General features: G+C 34.6%; 1 protein-coding gene and 1 pseudogene across 1 annotated transcript; one reads left to right on the top strand and one right to left on the bottom strand.

Annotated features, from left to right (window-relative positions):
* Positions 1-288: 288 nt before the first annotated feature.
* Positions 289-4,594, bottom strand: LOC133203992 (uncharacterized; annotated as a pseudogene).
* Positions 4,595-18,061: 13,467 nt separating this feature from the next.
* Positions 18,062-19,454, top strand: LOC133203991 (uncharacterized protein DDB_G0292642-like). The gene is made up of 2 exons (XM_061339781.1): positions 18,062-18,302; positions 18,832-19,454. The coding sequence occupies exons 1-2, from the start codon at positions 18,062-18,064 to the stop codon at positions 19,452-19,454; spliced, it is 864 nt and encodes a 287-aa protein (XP_061195765.1).
* The last annotated feature ends 808 nt before the right edge of the window (positions 19,455-20,262 follow it).

Genomic DNA, 20,262 nt, shown 5'->3' with positions numbered 1-20,262 from the left:
TGTGGCAGCCATCATTATACATTATCCATTATGCATACATTATGCATTTCATCATTATACATTATGACATTAAACATTATGACATTATCATTATACATTATTGGCTTCATGATTGAGAAAGATAGACAAAATTATACTGGTACTAGGAACAGATACTCAGTATAATAATGCTATCAAATCTATAAAAGCCAAAAGCGTCGCGAAATATCGCCACATGGTTGTTCTAGCAATGGGAGAACAACCACCGCCAATAAAAATTGGAGGATAAGCGACGCTTACATTGGCCGGTCACCTACGTTCGCCACTGAGAGAACAGATTTGTTGCAATTTACTTTGTGAATTGTATAATAGTATGCCATTGCCAAATTCAGAAAGATCAACTCCATCCTTAACAAATAACCCTCTAGAATCCCAAGATATCTCCGGATAACTGATATAAAAACCATTATTCTCAACAAACAATTTGCTCATAAAACTGTTAATTCTTTTGACTGCAAGGTTTTGAGATTTAACATTTTTACTGTAGCTCCATGAAGATCTGGAAAGAATATGAGACCACCCCAGGACAGTGTTTGGAAGTTTAGACTGAATCGTTTGAGTTGTTTCTCTCATCTTTAAGCGTAACGCAAGTAAAGGCACATTACCGATATCATTACCCCCACAGTGAATTATTAAAATATCAGGAGATGGTTCATACCTCAACAGTAACTGAATGCGGGGAAACAATTTTTTTCCATGTTAGACCACCCTTGCCCTGCCAAAGGATGTTATAATTTAGTCGTCTAAGTCCCAAATGGGATTTCTCAGTTGACAGGCTTGCACGTTGGAAAGCCGACTTGATAATGGATGAGCCAACTATCCATATACTTTTTTCGTGCCCTACGTGATATATATATATATATATATATATATATATATATATATATATATATATATATATATATATATATATATATATATATATATATATATATATATATATATATATATATTTCACTGCTTTCTAATATAAGATTTATAAGCATGTGAAATCCATCTACCTTTTTTCATTTTTTCGGATTCAGAAAGGCCTTTAGAAAAACTGTCCGAGGCAGCCCCAATTCGGAACGAGTGGGAAGTGTAACGTGAATTTGAAAGACCTAAAAGATTTACTGCTTTATTAAGGACTGACGTAAATTGATAACGGGTAAGTGGGCTGCCGTCTACGTGAACAAGAAGCGGACCATTAATTTTTGGTCTGACAGACAAATATCTCTGCAAATGAAATAGGGGGCATATGACTTGTGTAGGTTACTCGTTCAACTGAATTCTTGAACCATTTCCTGTTTGGTCAGTCTTGGAATATGGAACTGTTAACCTTAATATTTTCTTATTTAATGACTGATCGAATAAAATTTGTATATCATTGATGCCGATAACATGGTGAGTGTCACCTGTTTTATTGCTTGTAAATTCACTGACTCTCAAAAAGGCATGGTACGCTAATGAAAAGGCAGAGCAAAATAGGTACATGTATATTTCAAAATTATAGGAGCACACTACACTTGAACTTGGTATGAGCTTTTTCAAAATGTTTTCGATAATTGGTAAACGACGGTCAACTGATTTACGGGAACGTTTTATACCTTCTAATAATTTTCTGACCAGAAAACATTGTGTATAGTCAGTGGTACCTGTCAACTTGCATTTAAAACTTATACCAGATAAATAAGATGATATTGTGCTGTACGCTAAATCACGAAGGGACAGGTGAGCGATGAATGTACACAAGTGAGAGAGGGGAGGACCCCAAATATCATCTAAACCGTAGTCCTTCCTGAAAGTAGAAAATGTCTTTAAACTATCTGAGTACTGTATTTTCGTGTTAGGGGCAATAGACTTAAGCGTTAAATGCTCTATTTTAGCTCTAATATCATCTTTGTGAAATCTTCTGGGATGGGTATAGGATCTGTGACCGCTTCTGGTGCCAGTTCCCGGAATCTTTTCCACTGTTTTCGGGAAATAGAATCAGCGATTGAATTATTGCAACCACAAATATGTTTTGCTTTAAAATACATGTTGTTAACCATTGAATGGAGCACTAGAGGACGCACTAATTCCATTACTCTTTTAGATTTAGATGTCTTCCTATTCAGAAAAGATACTAAAGCAATGTTGTCTGTATGAAACATTATTTTTTTTATTTTGGAAATGATTTTTGAATAATAGGACTGCCAGAACTATTGGAATTAATTCTAAAAAAGTTATATCAAATATTATGTCTGAATCCTGCCACTGGGTGGGTCACGGAAAATATGCCCAATGACCTTGTAAATAAACGCCGCAGCCAAGTTGTGCATTTCCTGCGCTGTCTGTGTATAAGTGAAGCTCAAAATTTGAAAGCCAATTAATCTCTAAAAATTAAAGGTACCGTTGAATTGTTCGAGTAAACTTAACCAAACCTGTAGGTCGCTCTTCATACCAGCATTAACCCTTATAAAATGAGACGAATGTTTAATACCACACATGGCATCACAAAAACGACGATTAAAGGCACGAGCTGCAGGAATGATTTAGCGCAGAAATTCAGAGAACCTACTAAAGACTGTAGCTCTTTTAATCTTATTTTAGATTTTCCCAAAATTGTTTCAATATTTTTTTTAAGTTCAATGTTTTTTTCCTCTGGTATACCAATAACCATTTTTTCTGTGTCAATTTCTATACCTAGAAAAACCAACAAATGCTTAGGACCAACAGTTTTTTCCTCTGCTAGCGGAATTCCAAATTCATGACAAGTATTTTGAAAGTTAGTCATCAATAATTTACATGCTTTGAAATCTTTAGCAGCGAAAATAAAATCACCTAGATAATGGTTTATCGTTTCTATGCCTGTTTTTGTAATAGTTGCCCACTGTAAAAAATGGGCCAATTTTTCCTAAAGGGCACAACTTGCAGAACAGCCCATAGGTAAACACATATCATAATAAAACTTGTTATTGAATTTAAAACCTAATAATTCATGATCCGAAGGATGTACTGGTAATAAACGAAATGCTGACTTGACATCCATTTTTGCAAGAAGGTAGTTTTTTCCTAATGCTGCAATCATATCTAATACTTCATCGAAAGGTGTGTAATGAACCGTACAATAATCAGGGTCAATAAAATCGTTTACACTATTTCCTTCGGGAAATGATAAATGATGTATTAAGCGCCAACCCCCGTCTTTTTTAGCAACGATACCTATAGGTGATATTCTAAAATTTTGCAGGAGTACTTGATCAAAAGGACCTGCGACTCGACCTAATTCAATTTCTTTGTCTATTTTTTGCTTAACTTCGTTTGGATGTTGCAGAGTTGATACTAAATTGGTACATGTTGATGAAAAACGATGTCCAGAATATTTGATTTTAAAGCTATAACTAAAGCCATCTCTTAATTCGATAGCATCTGAAGTTTTAGGATACATATCAAGGAACGAAACCATTTTATTAACATTAATAGGTGTTGTTTCTGGTTTTTTGATAATTTGATGACTGTGTTTTTTTCCAAAAGCGACGAAAAAGACGAGGAGAGGTCTTGTCATTGTTAGACACAAGAGATTTATTTGAATTTTGGAATGTTTCCTGCCACTTTGTTGCATGGTGCTTACCAGAACATTTCAAACAACTGTGACTATATTGACAATAAGGACGGACACAAAAACCTTTGTTATTGAAATCGAAACAAGCTTTTTGATGAGGTGTAAATTGTCTAGAAGCACTTGAAGAATTTATATATAATAGCCACAATTCTTGGTCGATTTTGTTCCAGGGAATACAGGTATTTCTTGCTTTCTTAAGACGAAATTGCCTGTCATATTCCCTCCAACCAAAACCTGTTGACCGACTAGGCGGCTTTTACATTTGCCATATACTTTAGCAACTGCTGTGCTTGGTCTGAATGAGCACCTAAGTATATACTCATGAAAATAAAAAATGCATCTAACCATGTATAAATATCGAGAATCTTGATTTGATTAGCTGGTTTGACAGACAACTGACCATTATTTAAGACTATTTTGTTCTCTTGATCGCTGACTGGGTGTCTATCAAGTAAGCTGTGCAATTCAATAAATTCACCTTTAACATTTTTTTTTTTGTTTTGTAGATTGAGGTACATGCATACCTAATTCATCGTCAACGCTTGCTATTGCATTGTTTAATTCTAAGCAGGAAACTAAATTAATTGATTCCAAACTTAATGGAACTAAATTAGTACCTTCTTTTGCCGCCGGCTCTGTAGGGTTGAATATGACATCAATCTGTTGTTCAGATTTATCACTTGCGGCCACTGCAATGCTTGAAGGTCCAGGGCGTTCTGGTGTTACTTGTTCAATACGTGAAGATACCAGGCCCCTGTCTTGTCTCTCTGTTATGATCGACTGAATAGTCTGTTTTAATTCGGGCAAGATGAGCTCCGAGACTGATGAGGCCACTTCCTCGATGCTAATTTCTTGAGTCTGTACTGGGGAAACTTTTGGTTTTTTCCCTGGTAGTCTTGCTTTCCCTGAAAATTTTCTTTTTTCTTTTGAAGACTGAGGTTCCGCCTTGTGGGAATTCTGGCGATGTTGCATTTTTTTTAACAATAAGTTGCCTTTTTAAGCGTATTTCAGAAAACAGTCCTTCTCGCACAGCTGATTTGTGAAATGTTTACAACCGTTGTGCTGTACAGCGTGACGTAATGTAAGTCAAAAAATATGACGACACAATGCCTAGGTACAGGAAAATTTTTTCCCGCAGTTTTATTGAGTACAAGTGAACTAGAGTTATGTTTACATTGCTATAATAATTTGATTTATTTTGTAGTGAAAATAAATTGTAATATAATGATGTTATCATCAAATGATACAATTTCTGCTTATAATAATAAAGTTGTCATTACAAAGCCAAATGAAAAATCAGGATAAAGCAAGAAGAAACCAGTTTTGACATTATCTGACAATATTTCTGTGTGTGACCCATTTCCAGTTGATACAGAAAACAATTATATTTTTAGGTTTCTAGAAAATACAAAAATAATGGTGTGTTATGGTTGTGGCAAAAAATTTCGAAAATCTACAACGGATGTTTTTTGTCCACCAAATGACATTGTGTTGGCCAACAAATGACATTGTGTTGGCCAAAAAGGAATCTTATTCAGAAACTATGTTAATGAATATGGTCAGTTAAAAATTTCTTCAAATAGGGAATTCATTTATCATCACGTGAACCCAACATGTATTTTAACGAGAAATGAAGCATTTGATGGTTAAAACATTATCGTGACACATAATATAAAATCATTATTACAAACTGATCATAAAAAATAATTTAAAAAAAAAACTGGGACTAACGATTTTAAATCTTCTATTACTTAAGAAGGATTAAAAGAGACATTATTAATGTTTTGTTCTTTGTAATTTAGTTGTTCTGGTAATAATTAAAAGAAAAACTGGGACTAACGATTTTAAATCCTCTATTACTTTGAAAAAAGGATTAAAAGAGACATTATTAATGTTTTGTTCTTTGTAATTTAGTTGTTCTGGTAATATTGATGAAATTTATTGTCAAGATTTATATAATAGCTTTCTTTACTACATATATAACAAAAATATAAATACATTATATATAAATAATTATTTATAAATATATTATTTAACTTTTTGTTTAGACTTTGATTATGTAAAAATAAGAAAATTATCTGAAGAAATCTGTCTCTTACCAGTTAATTGTGTACTTTTCAGCTGTTGATATTTAATTAAATATGTCATGACTTTATTGGTTAGCATTGCCGGATCACTGATAAATCTGTCTTAAGTTATGTGTTTTAATTTCACTCAGCACTTGTTATCTAACAAAATGAAATCAAAGCAAAAGCTGCCCCTTGGTTGACGTTTTTAGGTCATTTTTTTTATTCTAGTGTTTCTCGTTTCTGACAGGCGCGGATCCAGGAATTCTTTTTTTTTTTGGGGGGGGGGGGGGGTTCCATCCCAGTCAAAAAAAAAAATCGAACCCAAAAATTTCCAAACGTGAAAATCACCTATTTTGTGGCAGTGATGGTGGGGTCCACGTTTTCTGGGGGGGGGGGGGTCCAAAGTCACTTTTTATTTGCTTCAGAATATACTTTTTATAACTCTGCAAATTCCAGGGGGTTCCTGACCCCCCCCCCCCTAGATCCGTGCATGTCTGATTTCTCGTTTCTTCTTTCTCGTTCCGTGTTTTACACATACCCAAATTATTTTGAATTACATTGGGTTGTTTATGACTATTATTGCTACTTGTAATATAGATAATCAATGCAAAAAAAAAATGTCAACATTGGCAACGTCAATATATATTTTGGAGCACCGAGCTATTAAAATATATGTGTGCAAACAGAAAAAAAAACGAAAAATATTAAAATATTCTCAGATGCTTTTTGGGATTAACAAAAAAAACAAAACAAAAACAAAAACAAAAAAAAAAAAAAAAAAAAAAAAAAAAACAGGTAAAAAATGATAACGTTATTGAACATCTTATATCCATCTGCAAAAAAAAATGTGTTTGCAGGCAGGAAAATACCCTAAAGATATTAAATGTCTTAAGATGCTGTACTTCCATAACGTAGTATAGTAAGGGCGGATGTATACTCCCCCACCCCCTAACAATGGGGGTCTATTGTGTTGGAGAACAATAGGAGAACAATGGGGGAGAACAATGGGGGGAAAACAATGAAGTGACCCTGACCGAGATCTAGTTTACGATATGACCCTGACCGTATTGCTTACTGTGAATGAGCACGGGTATTTAAATGATGATGAAATGGAATACAGGAGCACTTACACGAATGAATGAACACGGGTATTTAAATGTCAAAGTTGGGAGGGAGAGCAAGAAAAGGGCAACAAATACTCTAACACTTTTTCATGAAAAGAAATGTTGAGATTGCTCGCGCGCACCGCCGCCGCCGCCGGCCGGAACCCGTGGACTCTGGAGACCGAAGCTACCGGAAACCGTGGACTCCGGAACCCGCGGACTCCGGAACTATTTTAGATGATTAATCGTAATTTTTTGATCGAATTGCGCAGACTGGTTTTAATTTGTGGATTTTTTTTTTTTTTTTTTTTGGTTATAGCATATAATATCCCTGTACTCGCAAATCTTTTCATTACTGCAGAGGATGGCAACAGCATACATTCTCAGATCTTCCGAAAGCAAAGACGTGTTCCTCGGCAACCAACCATACGATTTTACGGTTATATTACCGAAATGGTTGGTGTTTACGGACCAATGGATTGTAGAACTAAGCGAATTCTATGTCAAGGGCATTGCCAAAACCACAAAGAAAGAGCTCTTTATATACTGCGACGTCTGCGACACATCCGTGGTGAGCCAACAGTACAGACCGTTACTGAGACGTATCGTTTTGGAGTCTAACAAGAATCAAATCTTCACAAGACCATTCCAAGTGCCACTGCGAATCCAATAGTTTGAAAAAATACGCGTAGAAATAAGATATAAAGACAATGAACCTGCTACCTTTTTGAACGGGGAGGTCGTACTCGATTGTCAGCCATAGGTAATCAATCGTATTCTTCTACTTAAAAGGATCTTCGTTTAGATGCGTCATTCATTTGTGTTTCCGACGTTTACCAATTCACTTCATGGATAAAAAAAGACTACTATAAGAAAATTTATGTCTCAGACCCTAGAGTCTGGGCGACGAAAGACGTACACATCATCCAACGGAAACCAAGACATGGTCGCAAAACGGTTAAAACAGTCAAAATAGACAAGACTTTTAAACAGCTGTACCAGCGATTTTCCCCAGCAGAGGCAGCAGTAGAAAGAGCAAATTCTGTGCTGAAAGAGACCGTCAAAGAAGGAAGACCACATATGCCGCTGAAGAGAGAGATCAAGGACAATGGTAACGGACCACCTGGAAAGAGGGTTCGAATGTAATAATTAAATAAGAGGTAAATCAGACAAGCCGTCATTTGCATGAAGAACACCATGTCGTCCACACCTTGCAACATCTGCCATAAATCTTTTTCACGCACAGATGCCCTAAGAAGACACGAAAGAACCGCTCATAAAGAGCAACATCCGTACCGTCGACGCATTCATCTCGATGGCGGTCATAACCAATTTAAATTTCAGTATCCATTTACTATGGTCATTGCGGGTCCTACGATGTCGGGAAAGTCAACATGGATGAAAGAACTTTTACTTCAAAGACAGAATTTTATCTCACCGTCTCCTGACCGAATCATTTGGCTGTATAAAAGATGGCAGCCCTTGTATGACGACCTCAAGAGACAAATACCTATCCTTGAGTTCATCCAAGGACTACCGGCCGACCTTGACAGCGACGACTTTCAGAATCCCGATGAAAATACACTTTTAATCATCGACGATCTCATGAAAGATTCCACTGCAAATAAAGATGTATGTGAAATATTCGTGGAGGGCGCCCACCACAGAAACATGAGCATAGTTTGCATCATGCAGAACCTATTCAACGGTGGAAAAGAAAATAGGACGATGAACCTGAACAGCCAATATTTGGTTCTCTTTAAGAATCCGCGAGACAAACTGCAGATCTCTACCCTCGCTAGTCAAATGTATCCTGGACATTCCAACATATTGCTAGATGCCTATCACAAAGCCGTTGATGAAACGCCTCACGGATCCCTTGTCGTAGATTTAAAGCAAACCACACCAGAATCCAAGCGATTACAAACCAATATCTTCTTGAAAAAATTGCTTCCTGTCGATTTCAGCGAGGTTACACTCAAGCAAAGTGAGAACAACATTTTGCAGCCCTTTTGCCTTGATTGTGGTCTCGTGTTTGCTACATCTTACGACTTGGGTCGTCACACCGCACTTGGCTGCAACTGTGAGGAAGACTCAGAGGAAGACACTGACACCAGTGATCAAACAGATGATGAGGACGATACAGTCGGCTTTGATATGATGATCAACACCGTCTGGAACCAACATGACCCTTTATTCCAAGACCAAGTTACAAAATTAGTCCAAAAAGGGGTTCCGACGGAAGAAGCCAGAAAAACGACCATGAAACGGATGCTGGAAAAAGATAGAGATTTACTTTTGAAAAATTATAAAGAACAGTTAAAACTGTCTGCCTGCCTCATGAAAAGTGCGTTGCATAGGAGTATTCGTCAGGAAATTCTCTCTCTTATCAATGAAAATGACGTGCCTCTTGAAGATGCAATATCATGTATTCTCGACAAATACCATGCAAAGTTTAATCACCTCTTTCAAGAAAATAAGTAGACTAACACGTTTATATTGTAATGATTTTTTTATATTATATTGTATTGTTGAACATTGAAATTAAGTCCGAATAAAATCACAAAAAAAATCATAGTGTTTTGTTTTTGTCATTACATTCTCCACCACCACTTCCACCACCACCACAATATGGTGGTGTTGGTTTAAAAAAAAATGTATAAGTTCTATCTGCGTTCTGTAAACCCGGACAGTATGAATTTTGTAAAAAGTACACATAATTTTTCCCCCTCAGAAATACTTTTGATATCTTAAATTTTTCTCCCAGAATGTTATTTATCATCTAAAATAGTTCCGGAGTCCACGGTTTCCGGTAGCTTCGGTCTCCGGAGTCCACGGGTTCCGGCCGGCGGCGGCGGCGGCGGTGCGCGCGAGCAATCTCAACATTTCTTTTCATGACAAAGTGTTAGAGTACTTGTTGCCCTTTTCTTGCTCTCCCTCCCAACTTTGACATTTAAATACCCTTGTTTATTCATTCGTGTAAGTGCTCCTGTATTCCATTTCATCATCATTTAAATACCGTGCTCATTCACAGTAAGCAATACTGTCAGGGTCATATCGTAAACTAGATCTCGGTCAGGGTCACTTCATTGTTTTCCCCCCATTGTTCTCCTATTGTTCTCCAACACAATAGACCCCATTGTTAGGGGGGGGGGGTATACGTCCGCCCTTACTACTAACGTCCCTCGTACAGTATCTAGGACCAAAGAGTTCAAATGGTAGTAGCTTTGTAAGAATGGAAGGATCGATATTTTTGATTATCAACTCCTGTAATACCCTAATACCCCTCATATCGCATGGTCCATACCTGATCGATTAACTGCCTGGGTAGACATTGATTATAAGATCCCACGAATATCCGGTACGCCAAAACGGCCATTTTAGGGGCGGGGGAGTAGTATGTCGTGCTATAGTTTTTTTTCAGTCTTTAAGAAGGAAAAAGACACGAAAAATCTACAGAAATGCACAAATGTTAGAACTGTGAAAAAACTTAACAGTTTTGGAATCAGACTGTCAGGCCGCATCATGTCAAGTGCTTGCTCCGTAAGTACTATAATGGCACAGTTAAAATCATTGTATTATATTTTTATAATTCTTGTAAATGGAATTAATTTTTTTTACAAACAAATGAACAAAAATAAAGATATTTATTAGTCATACTTCATTTATTTTTCAGAAATACTCAATAAAGGTAGACCGCGTGGCGCAGTGGTAGAGAGTCTCCTCCAGAGTAAGGAGTTGATCCTTATGTCGCGGGTTCGAATCCCACTGTGGGACGTGGAATCCGGTCCTTCGGATGAGACCGTATCTATGAACCGATGTCATGCTGGCAGGAGAAAGATCCCTCAATGCTCAGTAACCCTGAATGCCGAGTATATGTCAAAATTTGCAATTGTTGGCGTCTCCATATGAGTAAAAAATTCACGAGAGGGACATCAAACAAACAAGCAAACTAAATGTCAATAAAGTTTCCGTAAATCAAGATATACTCTCGTATGTACAATAACAAAGTAATTCAATTGTAAAAGATTTTCCTTCAATCTGATTATTAAAGCAATTAAAGACGTTGTACAGTTTAAGTACATGTATATATTTGAGGGAGTTAGTAAGATTCCCAAAGATTCAGCTTATTTCCTTTTTAGGCTTACTATAGAGGAACTTGAATTTTTCTGGCTCCTTAAATGACATACTTTTAGCTCTATTTTTTTAATAATACATTTACTATATAAGAGTAAAACGACATCTTTTGCTGATTCCCTGAAACTCATCAAAAAAGACTGATTCCCTGCAAAAGGGTGCGCCAGTTTGATCAACTCATCCATTCCAATTTAAAACACCTGGAAATTTCTTTTCATTTTATAAACGGTGCCAATGGGTTCCGAATAAAGTCATGAATATTCATAATGCAGCTCAGTTAGAGTTATATATTTACATTTGCAAATGCTTTCCTTTATATAACACTTTTGAAAGCACTGTGTATCTATATCCGGATAAACACGGGTTCCTCGCGTCATAAACGTTCGACGTAATTTCTCAGTGACGTCATAAAGGGTCGACGCGCAATCAATGGATCAATTACGTGCCGTTGAGTTTGAAAAATAAAACATTTCACGCGTTAAAGATTATAATCAGGAAAATATAAAATATGAATAAGTCATAAATGTAAATATAAGTAATAATGTATCACTTTTAAACATCTATCGGGATATAAATACGGGTTGGTACGAGATCAAATTTAACATAAAGCCTTTCGGGCTTTATGGAATTTGATCTCGTGACCAACCCGTATTTATGTCCCGATAGATGTTTAAAAATGATACATTATTTCTTAAATATAAGGTGGCGGGGCCTAGTTTATAAGGGAAAGTGTGATGTCACAGTGGCGGATTCAGGGGGGAGGGGGGTTCAAGAATCCCCCCCCCCCCCCGCCAGATCAAAAATTTTTTTTTACAAGTGTCATTTTAACAATATATTACATAAACATAAACTTTATCCAAGCCCATTGTTTTACACAAAGAGGTGAAATATACAGCCACCATGCGAAATCCCTTTCCGCTTGAGCGCACACAATATACAGGTAATCAACAGTACTGCACATGCAGATATCATGATAGTCCGTGCAGCTAGTGATGACGCAACGTCATACACTAACAACCAAAACTGCATAGTTATTACGGTTTTGTTTTGATATTGCTAAAGTAATATTGTTTCGAGAATTTTCTTCTCCCTTCTGATAATTGAATGTTACTTTATCGAACTACGTGAATAAACTGTGATTATTATTTAATACAAAAAAAAAAATAATACATCAGGGACGTATACTAGTTGAAATGCGTTGTGACCTGTACCAAAAAGCACATTGAAAGTATTCCTTTTGTAGATGGAAGTTACAATGCAATCTTAAAAAGCAAAAGATCTGCTTTTTTTTTTTTTTAAATTACAGTTGAATGATGTTGAATAAAACCCAACTAACGGTTACAACTTCGTATAATGAATTGTGGTAAAACTAATACGTATAAATTAGAGGTCCTGTCAAAACAAGAATTGGCCACTTTTCTATTGATTGTTTTTCAAGATTTTTTTTCAAACATTGGGCAGTTAAGTGGGTGAAAAAAAAAAGAATTAAAGAGTGCATTTATGTTAGAAATTATAATAATTAAACCCCCACCCCACCCCCCACCCCCAATGAATAAACAATAATTCCAATTGCTTTCCAAAATAATTTATATTTATTCTTCAATATGACATATCATTATTTGTTTATATTGCAAATTATATGAACAGTATAGTCAAGTAGTTGAAAAGAGTAATTAGGGTTTCTACACAGAATTCGAATGTTCTAAGTGTTGGAAAATTGCACATCAGGCAGTTGTATTTTGGTAGACATAGCTTCACATGCGACAGTGTGTTGGACGTGCATTTTAAAATGAAGAATTGGATATTATATAGCAAATGGCGATATTTCTAATTTTATCAGATTTTACATTTAATTTTTTCTTTAGAAAAGTCTCATTTTTCAAGTTAACATGGAAGTTAAAAATAATCCCAAAATTTTAATTTTTTGTTCAAATTCTTGAAAATTTGGGTAGGTCGGTCTTGAAAAACAACTAGAAAATTTTGGGCAAAAAGTAACTAATTCAATCTAAAATGCTGGAAAATGCACCATTTGGAGCCATTTTTAAAGAAAATTTCTCGAACCCGAACCCCCACCTATGGGAGGGGGATACCCCCTCCCATGCCCTCCCCCCATTGTTCTCCCCCTTCGGCCCTACGGGCCTCAACCCACCCAGCCCAACGTGGACCTCTGAATCCGCCACTGCGTCAGCATGGTAAAAGTGCAGTGAGAGCAAAGCATGTGATCAGTTACTTTGTCACAGTATAAATTATTTATATGATTCAAAGAATATTGCTTGCAAATATGTTTTTTTAAAATTATTAAACATTATTCCAGATGCAAATGTCTTGTATCTACATTCTGGTTGATCAATATTTCAACCTCATAATTGCACTGCGTACATGTATAAAAAAGAATATTGCTGGATACGAGTTTAAATACTGGTCTTATTTTCGTATCTGTATGATAAAACAGTTAACGTCTATCATGCGAGAAATCGGCAAGATTCCAGTTCCCCACAAGTAAGCATTTTTTTTCGTAGCGAATCCGAAAAAGATAATGGACCAAACCCTCACCTTAATAATATAGTCATTTTTTATCTTTCTATCAAATCTATTTGATACGATGCTCTTTCTTAAGGTATAAAGTGGTTCATTTGAAATTCGTATGAAATTTGCATGAATTTCAATTGTGAAAAGTGATTGATTGGTTGTATGTTGTTTTATGCCCCATTCGAGAATTTTTCACTTACATAGAGATGTCACCATATACCAGGGAAGGGCTTCAAAGGAGTATTCTACTTAAGTATAGTAGTGTGGTCCCATTTTACACCCTTGGTTTACCGGTTAAATATTAGCATACGGTATTTTGTTTGTTTTCATTGTGTATAACAAAGTATTTCTAATTAAAGTATTCTGTATCATGGCCATAGGAACCGGGGGGGGGGGCGGACGGGGGGCGTGCCCCACCCCCCACCCCCAATAATTTTGCCGATATATCGATTACTATAGAAAGCATAGCTTACTATATGCTCGTGCCCCCTCAATAAAAACGTCTGATGACCTTTTTTTTTTCTTTTTTTGTTTTGTTTTTTTTTTTTTTTTTTTTTTTTTTGCTTGTCAAGGAATTTTTGGTAATTGATAGTGCCCCCTCAACTGAAAATGTATGGCTGTGCCCCCCAAACTGAAATTGCTTCCTACGGGCCTGTGTATTTATAATGAATAATTAAACGTATCAAAAAATACAAGCCATTTTTTTAAAACCTAACGCACTAAAAATGCCGGAACATTTTCCCCCAATCAGACTTTGTTTTCTCTATTATATGGAAATGGGCGGAGGCATTAAAATTAGATAAATGTGCTATAAAAATAATATCTTGATATTATAGTTTTCTTTCAAAGACGAATTATATGTTAAAGATTCACAATCAACTACAAATAAATTTATTCTTTACAAATCTTTGACAATAAAACGCTATAACAAGATGAACCAAACAAGTCCATGCTGACAGATATAAAACTGAGTACGTTTAAACTGATAGCTATCACGTTTACTGCGGGTTATCACCCGTAACGATACAAATCCACGTGATTTGTTATGATTATAAACAGGTCATAAAGAGGTTAATCGCATGTAAATGAAGTCAGCGAAGAGATTCAAAATCGTAATACTTTTAATTAGAAAACATAGAGCGCAAGGTTGTTCAACAAATATATGTTCACTCAACCTTTACACATATAATATATACATTATATTTCAAACTCGACTCTGAACAAACCTGTCTTCGGTGTTCACGAAACCTTTGAAGTGTGTACGTGTCACCGATTTCTTTTGATATTCATGAAAATCTTCAACACGCAGCTTCGTATACTGCCTATATCTATTGTTTGACATTTTTAGATGATGATTCAAATAATAAAGACATTAGTTAATAATAAAATTTAATCTTTAAATCTTTTTATATATGTTCGAAATTTGACGAGTAACCGTGGACCACATATAAGCCAAATTATTGAGACTTGTTCTATGACCTTTACCAGGCACTCATGACCATTGAACAATGAGGAATCTTTATCGTGCCATCGCCTGCGAGACACGGAGTTTCGTTTTTTTAAGGTCTCGACCGATGGACCCGCAACTTTCATTTCAAAATGCCAAGCGTGTGGCGAAGGAACAGTTGCTACTCATTTTTATCGACTTAGGTCGGTCGCGACCGGGATTCGAACCCATGACCTTCCGATCATGGAGCGAGCGCTCTATACCGACTGATCTACCGTGACAGTTAAAAGTAAAACAGTTGAAAATCACGCAAGCCACTTTTACCTGACTGTGTATCATTCTAAATGAAATATAAGGAAATTCAGGGTATCCACTTGACAGATTATATATAAAATTAAAAATCATTGTTATTCTTCTGGGTGTCAACTTTGTTTTTCTTTACTAAATTTTAATCCCTGTCTTGTACATGTACCTGTCTTAAACCAGCGTTGGGATGTCTTGAGATTCTTTTAATCTACACTTCACAGCATAGGCGTCGGAACCGGGGGGGGGGGCTTAGCCCCCCCCCCCCCACTTTCAATTAGCCACCCCACTCTCAATTTGCTTCCGACGCCTATGCACAGGAATGATTTCGTATTAACTAGACTACTTTTACCCTTTTAATTTTTTTATGCAAACCAATTCGTTTATTTCCATTTGCAGCAACACAAAGGATAACAAATTATAAAAGAGTAACCGTCTATATTGGTAGGTTAAAGTCAACAATATTACAGCAGTATCGATAAAAGTATTTATTTAAAGCATTATTTGAAAAAAGCTTTTCTCAGAAGCCTCCAACTCTTTCCTCTCCGTTTATTAAATAAGTCCATTCATTTTAAAAGGCAGATATCGTAAAGGGCATGTGTATATATATTTATCTGCTGCTAATCGCAATTGGGGAAATTATCAATAATCATTTTTCTCAATGAACATTGCTATTAGAGTAAAAATGAATTGCTGAGATTTAAAAACAAATTCCTAACGAGAAAAAGGAGAATCGAGTTAGATATATTGTTGTATTAAGAATTTTTTATTATTTTTATTGTATTTTTTTTTATCAAATTAACACTTATCTTTTTAATATATAAATTGTTCATTTTGTCACAATGTAAAGAAGTATCACTGTGATAGGAAATTTATACAGAGATCATTTGAATTCACACATACATGTAGCGCAATACTTCTTATTAAATAGATAAATCAATTCACAATAGCTTTTACATGTAGTTGAATAAATCGAAAGATAAATTACAAATATAGTTGTTTATATGTTTAGCTACGGGTATTTCCAACCTACTTTTGTAAATTTCTGAAAGGTAGGAATAAAAAATGGTGTAGAAATTTATTTGTTGAAGTTTTCTTTCTCAAAATTATTTATTAAGACAATTAGTAAAATAACTATATATATATATATATATATATATATATATATATATATATATATATATATATATATATATATATATATATATATATATATATATATATATATATATATATATATATATATATATATATATATATATATATATATATATATATATATATTTTTTTTTTTTTTTTTTTTTTTTTTTTTGATTCAGGCATTCCAAAGTATATTTTGTTTTATTATACCAAGTTGTCGGTAAGTTAATATAAAATTTAATGTAAATATTATGAACATACATTTGATCTAGAAACGTTACAGGTAGTAATTATACTAAAAGGTAAGAAAAAAATGTTTCAAAAATTTTGCTGTTAAAGGTACTAAGTTAATTTTTTTCAAAGGTATTTTTTGGATTTCTTCTTTTTTATTTTTTCAAATCTTTTTTTTCTAATTAAATGATTTGCCGTCGACGTCGTCTGATCGTTACCAAGTAAAACCTCATATATTGATGTATATTTAATAGATATTAGTGTTGAGCTCAAAGTGCCTTTTTGAATGATTATAGGTAAGGTATAATTATCTAATCAGGCATAATATCATTAATTTGATGAAGCTAAAAAGATAACATTATTTTGTTTAACAGATACACATTTTCCATCTCTCTCTCTCTCTCTCTCTCTCTCTCTCTCTCTCTCTGTGTGTGTGTGTGTGTGTGTGTGTGTGTGTGTGTGTGTGAGGGTGTGTGTGTGTGTGTGAGAGGGTGTGAGGGTGTGTGTGAGGGTGTGTGTGTGTGTTGTTGTTGTTGTTGTTGTTAAAGATACCTAAACACATATATTATTTCTAGGTTTTCCAAGGAATCATGTAAAAATTTCGTAATTTAACAAATTTTAACCCTCTCCTGTATATATATACTCAGGAAATTTTACATACATTAATTCTGTTATCAAATTTTTACTTAAAAATATACTACAGAAGTGATCAAGCCTTAAAAAAATTGTTCAAGTTTCTTTTCAAAATACAGGTAAACAATCTACGATGTCACTTATAATAACAGCAGATACACCTGTACTAGCCTTGTTTACATAAAACTGACTGTGTATATTTTTCGGAATCGGGTCCCTCAATTTTTGGAAATTGAAATGAAAGTAGCAGGGTCTTAATCAAAGGAAGATAAGCATGGCATGCTTGATTTAAAGATCAGGAGTAGTTTTTCTTTGCACTTACTGAATGCACTAAATTGGTTTTTATTATGAATCATGTTACATACTTGTATGTGTGTGTAAGGGGGGATAGGGAGTATAATCATAAATCATGATCAGCAACTCGTGAGAATTAATGTAAATATTGCATTTGTACAGCTCCGATGCACATCTACATCGACCCTAATACCGAGTTATTTTCCGAAAATACTTCATTTTAATTTAAAGTTCTTTTTTAGGATACGCTATTTTTAATTTCAGAAATACCAAAATAGGAGTTTTCCAAAAACACTTTGCTATCTACATGCTATATTTAAATCCAAGTAAGCACACTATTCTACTTTCATTTTAGTTTTCCCTCCGCTGTGCCTTGCACACCAATTATGATGCAGTTTAAGAGATTATCAGCACTGTTTCCATCCGACATATCACCGGTAATATTTATAAATACAAGAAGCAAATTAGTGATTGTTTTGAAGGTATTATGCATTTGCAATTTATACATTTTATCCTAAATTTTCAGGGTTGCATGACAATCCAAGATATAAAAATGCAAATAGAGTCTGATTGCGGGGTGTCTCGTTATTCCATCAGTATTGTAGATTTAGAGGAAGGAATCATTTATGAAAATGAACGGCCAATTTCTGGACTATCAACCCCGCTTCAGGTCATGTTTGGGAATGAAAACAGGCAATTTCCGTCATATCTGAATACAGAGGAACCAGACATGCTCACCTATGAAGAGTCTGAAGACGAACCACGTCTGAAAATGTCCTGTGGGCATGCAATAAGTAAGCAAGTTTAGTATATTATTGAAAAATAGCTAAACTTCTTAATTCTGTCTCCAATACAGTTGGGAGGGGCACTAAACTATATATCAGGTATCCCTACAGGTGCGCTGCTGTTATATTTTTAGAATTATCCTACATTTCCTACTTGGAAATGGGTGATTATGAATTAAAAATACAATAATTGTAGGTTTAGGTACTAAGTTGTTGGCAAAAACTTCTATGAAAACTTCTTCACTTTCACCGCTATGCTATATATTATTTGAAAAAACAAAATACAGAGAATTATATAACTGTACATGTATAAGTATTATTTGCCATACTTGTACATACATGCATGGATTCAAGAATAATCCTTGATTACATATGAATAATTTACCTTTTGGTTTGTAATTTTAAAATAGGTAAAAAGAAGTTAAGTTGTAGTACAAAATGTTTCAAAGGCATATCCGTATAAGACAGAAAAAGTAACACTGTTTCTTGAACTTGCATGATTTTTTTTTTCTAAAAAAGAATGTTTTGATTACTTCAGCTGCGGACAGTCTGTTTGGGTTTATGAGGTCGGAACTGATGACTAATGTTGTAGACACGATACGCTGTCCTACTGAGGGATGCAGATCAGAATGGAGGATGCAGGAAATCGTCCGAAAGGCAGATATGACGGAGGATGAACGGATTTTCTTTGAATATCGAATCTCTATGAATGCCTTAAACAAAGACGACGACAATACTTCAAACTGTCCAGATTGCGGGAATTATTGTCAGAGATTGGCAGAGAACAACAAACAAGTCCATTGTATATTTTGTAGCAAATCGAAAGGCGTAAATTACGAATTTTGCTGGGACTGTAAATCACTTTGGTTCCCAAATCACAAGTGCGCAAATTCGGAACTTGAGGCATTTCAAAGAATATTAAACGAGGCTCCTCGGAAGAAGTTGGATTATTCGCATATTGAAGATGTTCCCTCTAAACGAATGTGTCCAAGCTGTCGTTCTTTAATTGAACATGAGAGTATGTGTAAAGAGATGACATGCATTAAATGCAAGTTTAAGTTTTGTTTCTCATGCTTGACACCATGTAGAAATGGTTCTTTGCAGTGTAGCGGATATAACAGAAAATGTGCAGTTGCTCCTGTTCAAAATGTATTTCAATAGCTACATGTGGGCTACTGTGTAAAGATTTGACTCATTTTAATCTGTGCAAAGTCAGGATGTAATGAATCTTTTTTTATAACAATCAAATCTAAATAAATGTTGCTTAACGACAAATGCTTATGTCATTTGTGATAATATTTTGTACCACATTTTTGATATTTGAAATATCAAGTAAATTACTCAAAGAGTATTTATAACTTAATAATTTAAATAATTACTTATAATATACTTTTAATTAAAAGCCTTTGAACAAATCTCTATGTCTGTGTGGGATTTACGTTAAATAGTATACTAAAGAGATGAATCTGAGTGAACTTAATTTCAAATAAACAAAACAAGCGACGAATTCTAAGCAAATTTTGAAATTCTTTAAATAAGGTGTATCTGGGATCAATCTTCTAGATTCAAACAATGAAAAGAAAACTTGATAGACCTATAGTTTGTCATTTTCAATGAGTTAAGAAGAAACCTGTCATAAACGTAAAATTTATTTATTTTATAATTATAATTTTTTTTTTAATTATTTATTTTGCCCCATCAAACGAGACTGTATTTTGCATGCATATATATGCGTGTATATATATATATATATATATATATATATATATATATATATATATATATATATATACATGTAAATATCCCATGACGTCTCAGAGAACAGCATTTTTTATAGATATATTTACATTTCCAAAAACTTCTCCTTAAGATTCTTTGCAAACTAGAAGACAGTTCATTTTCTCATGAACTACCTTGAATGAGTATGAATATCTCTATTGCTATGTAATAATACCTTACTTGACGTCAA

The sequence above is a fragment of the Saccostrea echinata genome, unplaced genomic scaffold (assembly GCF_033153115.1).
Source record: "Saccostrea echinata isolate AGI-Se365-2 ecotype Australia unplaced genomic scaffold, CSIRO_AGI_Sech_v1 ptg000052l, whole genome shotgun sequence".
NCBI lineage: Eukaryota > Metazoa > Mollusca > Bivalvia > Ostreida > Ostreidae > Saccostrea > Saccostrea echinata.
The sequence above is the reverse complement of the archived record's forward strand: the minus strand, read 5'-3'. Positions and strand labels throughout refer to the sequence as shown.

Excerpts from the sequence above, each read along its gene's own strand:
- LOC133203991 (XM_061339781.1), top strand. The coding sequence starts at position 18,062 with ATGCAAATAGAGTCTGATTGCGGGGTGTCTCGTTATTCCATCAGTATT. Across the intron at positions 18,303-18,831 it reads GTCCTGTGGGCATGCAATAA|CTGCGGACAGTCTGTTTGGG; the intron begins GTAAGCAAGTTT and ends TGATTACTTCAG.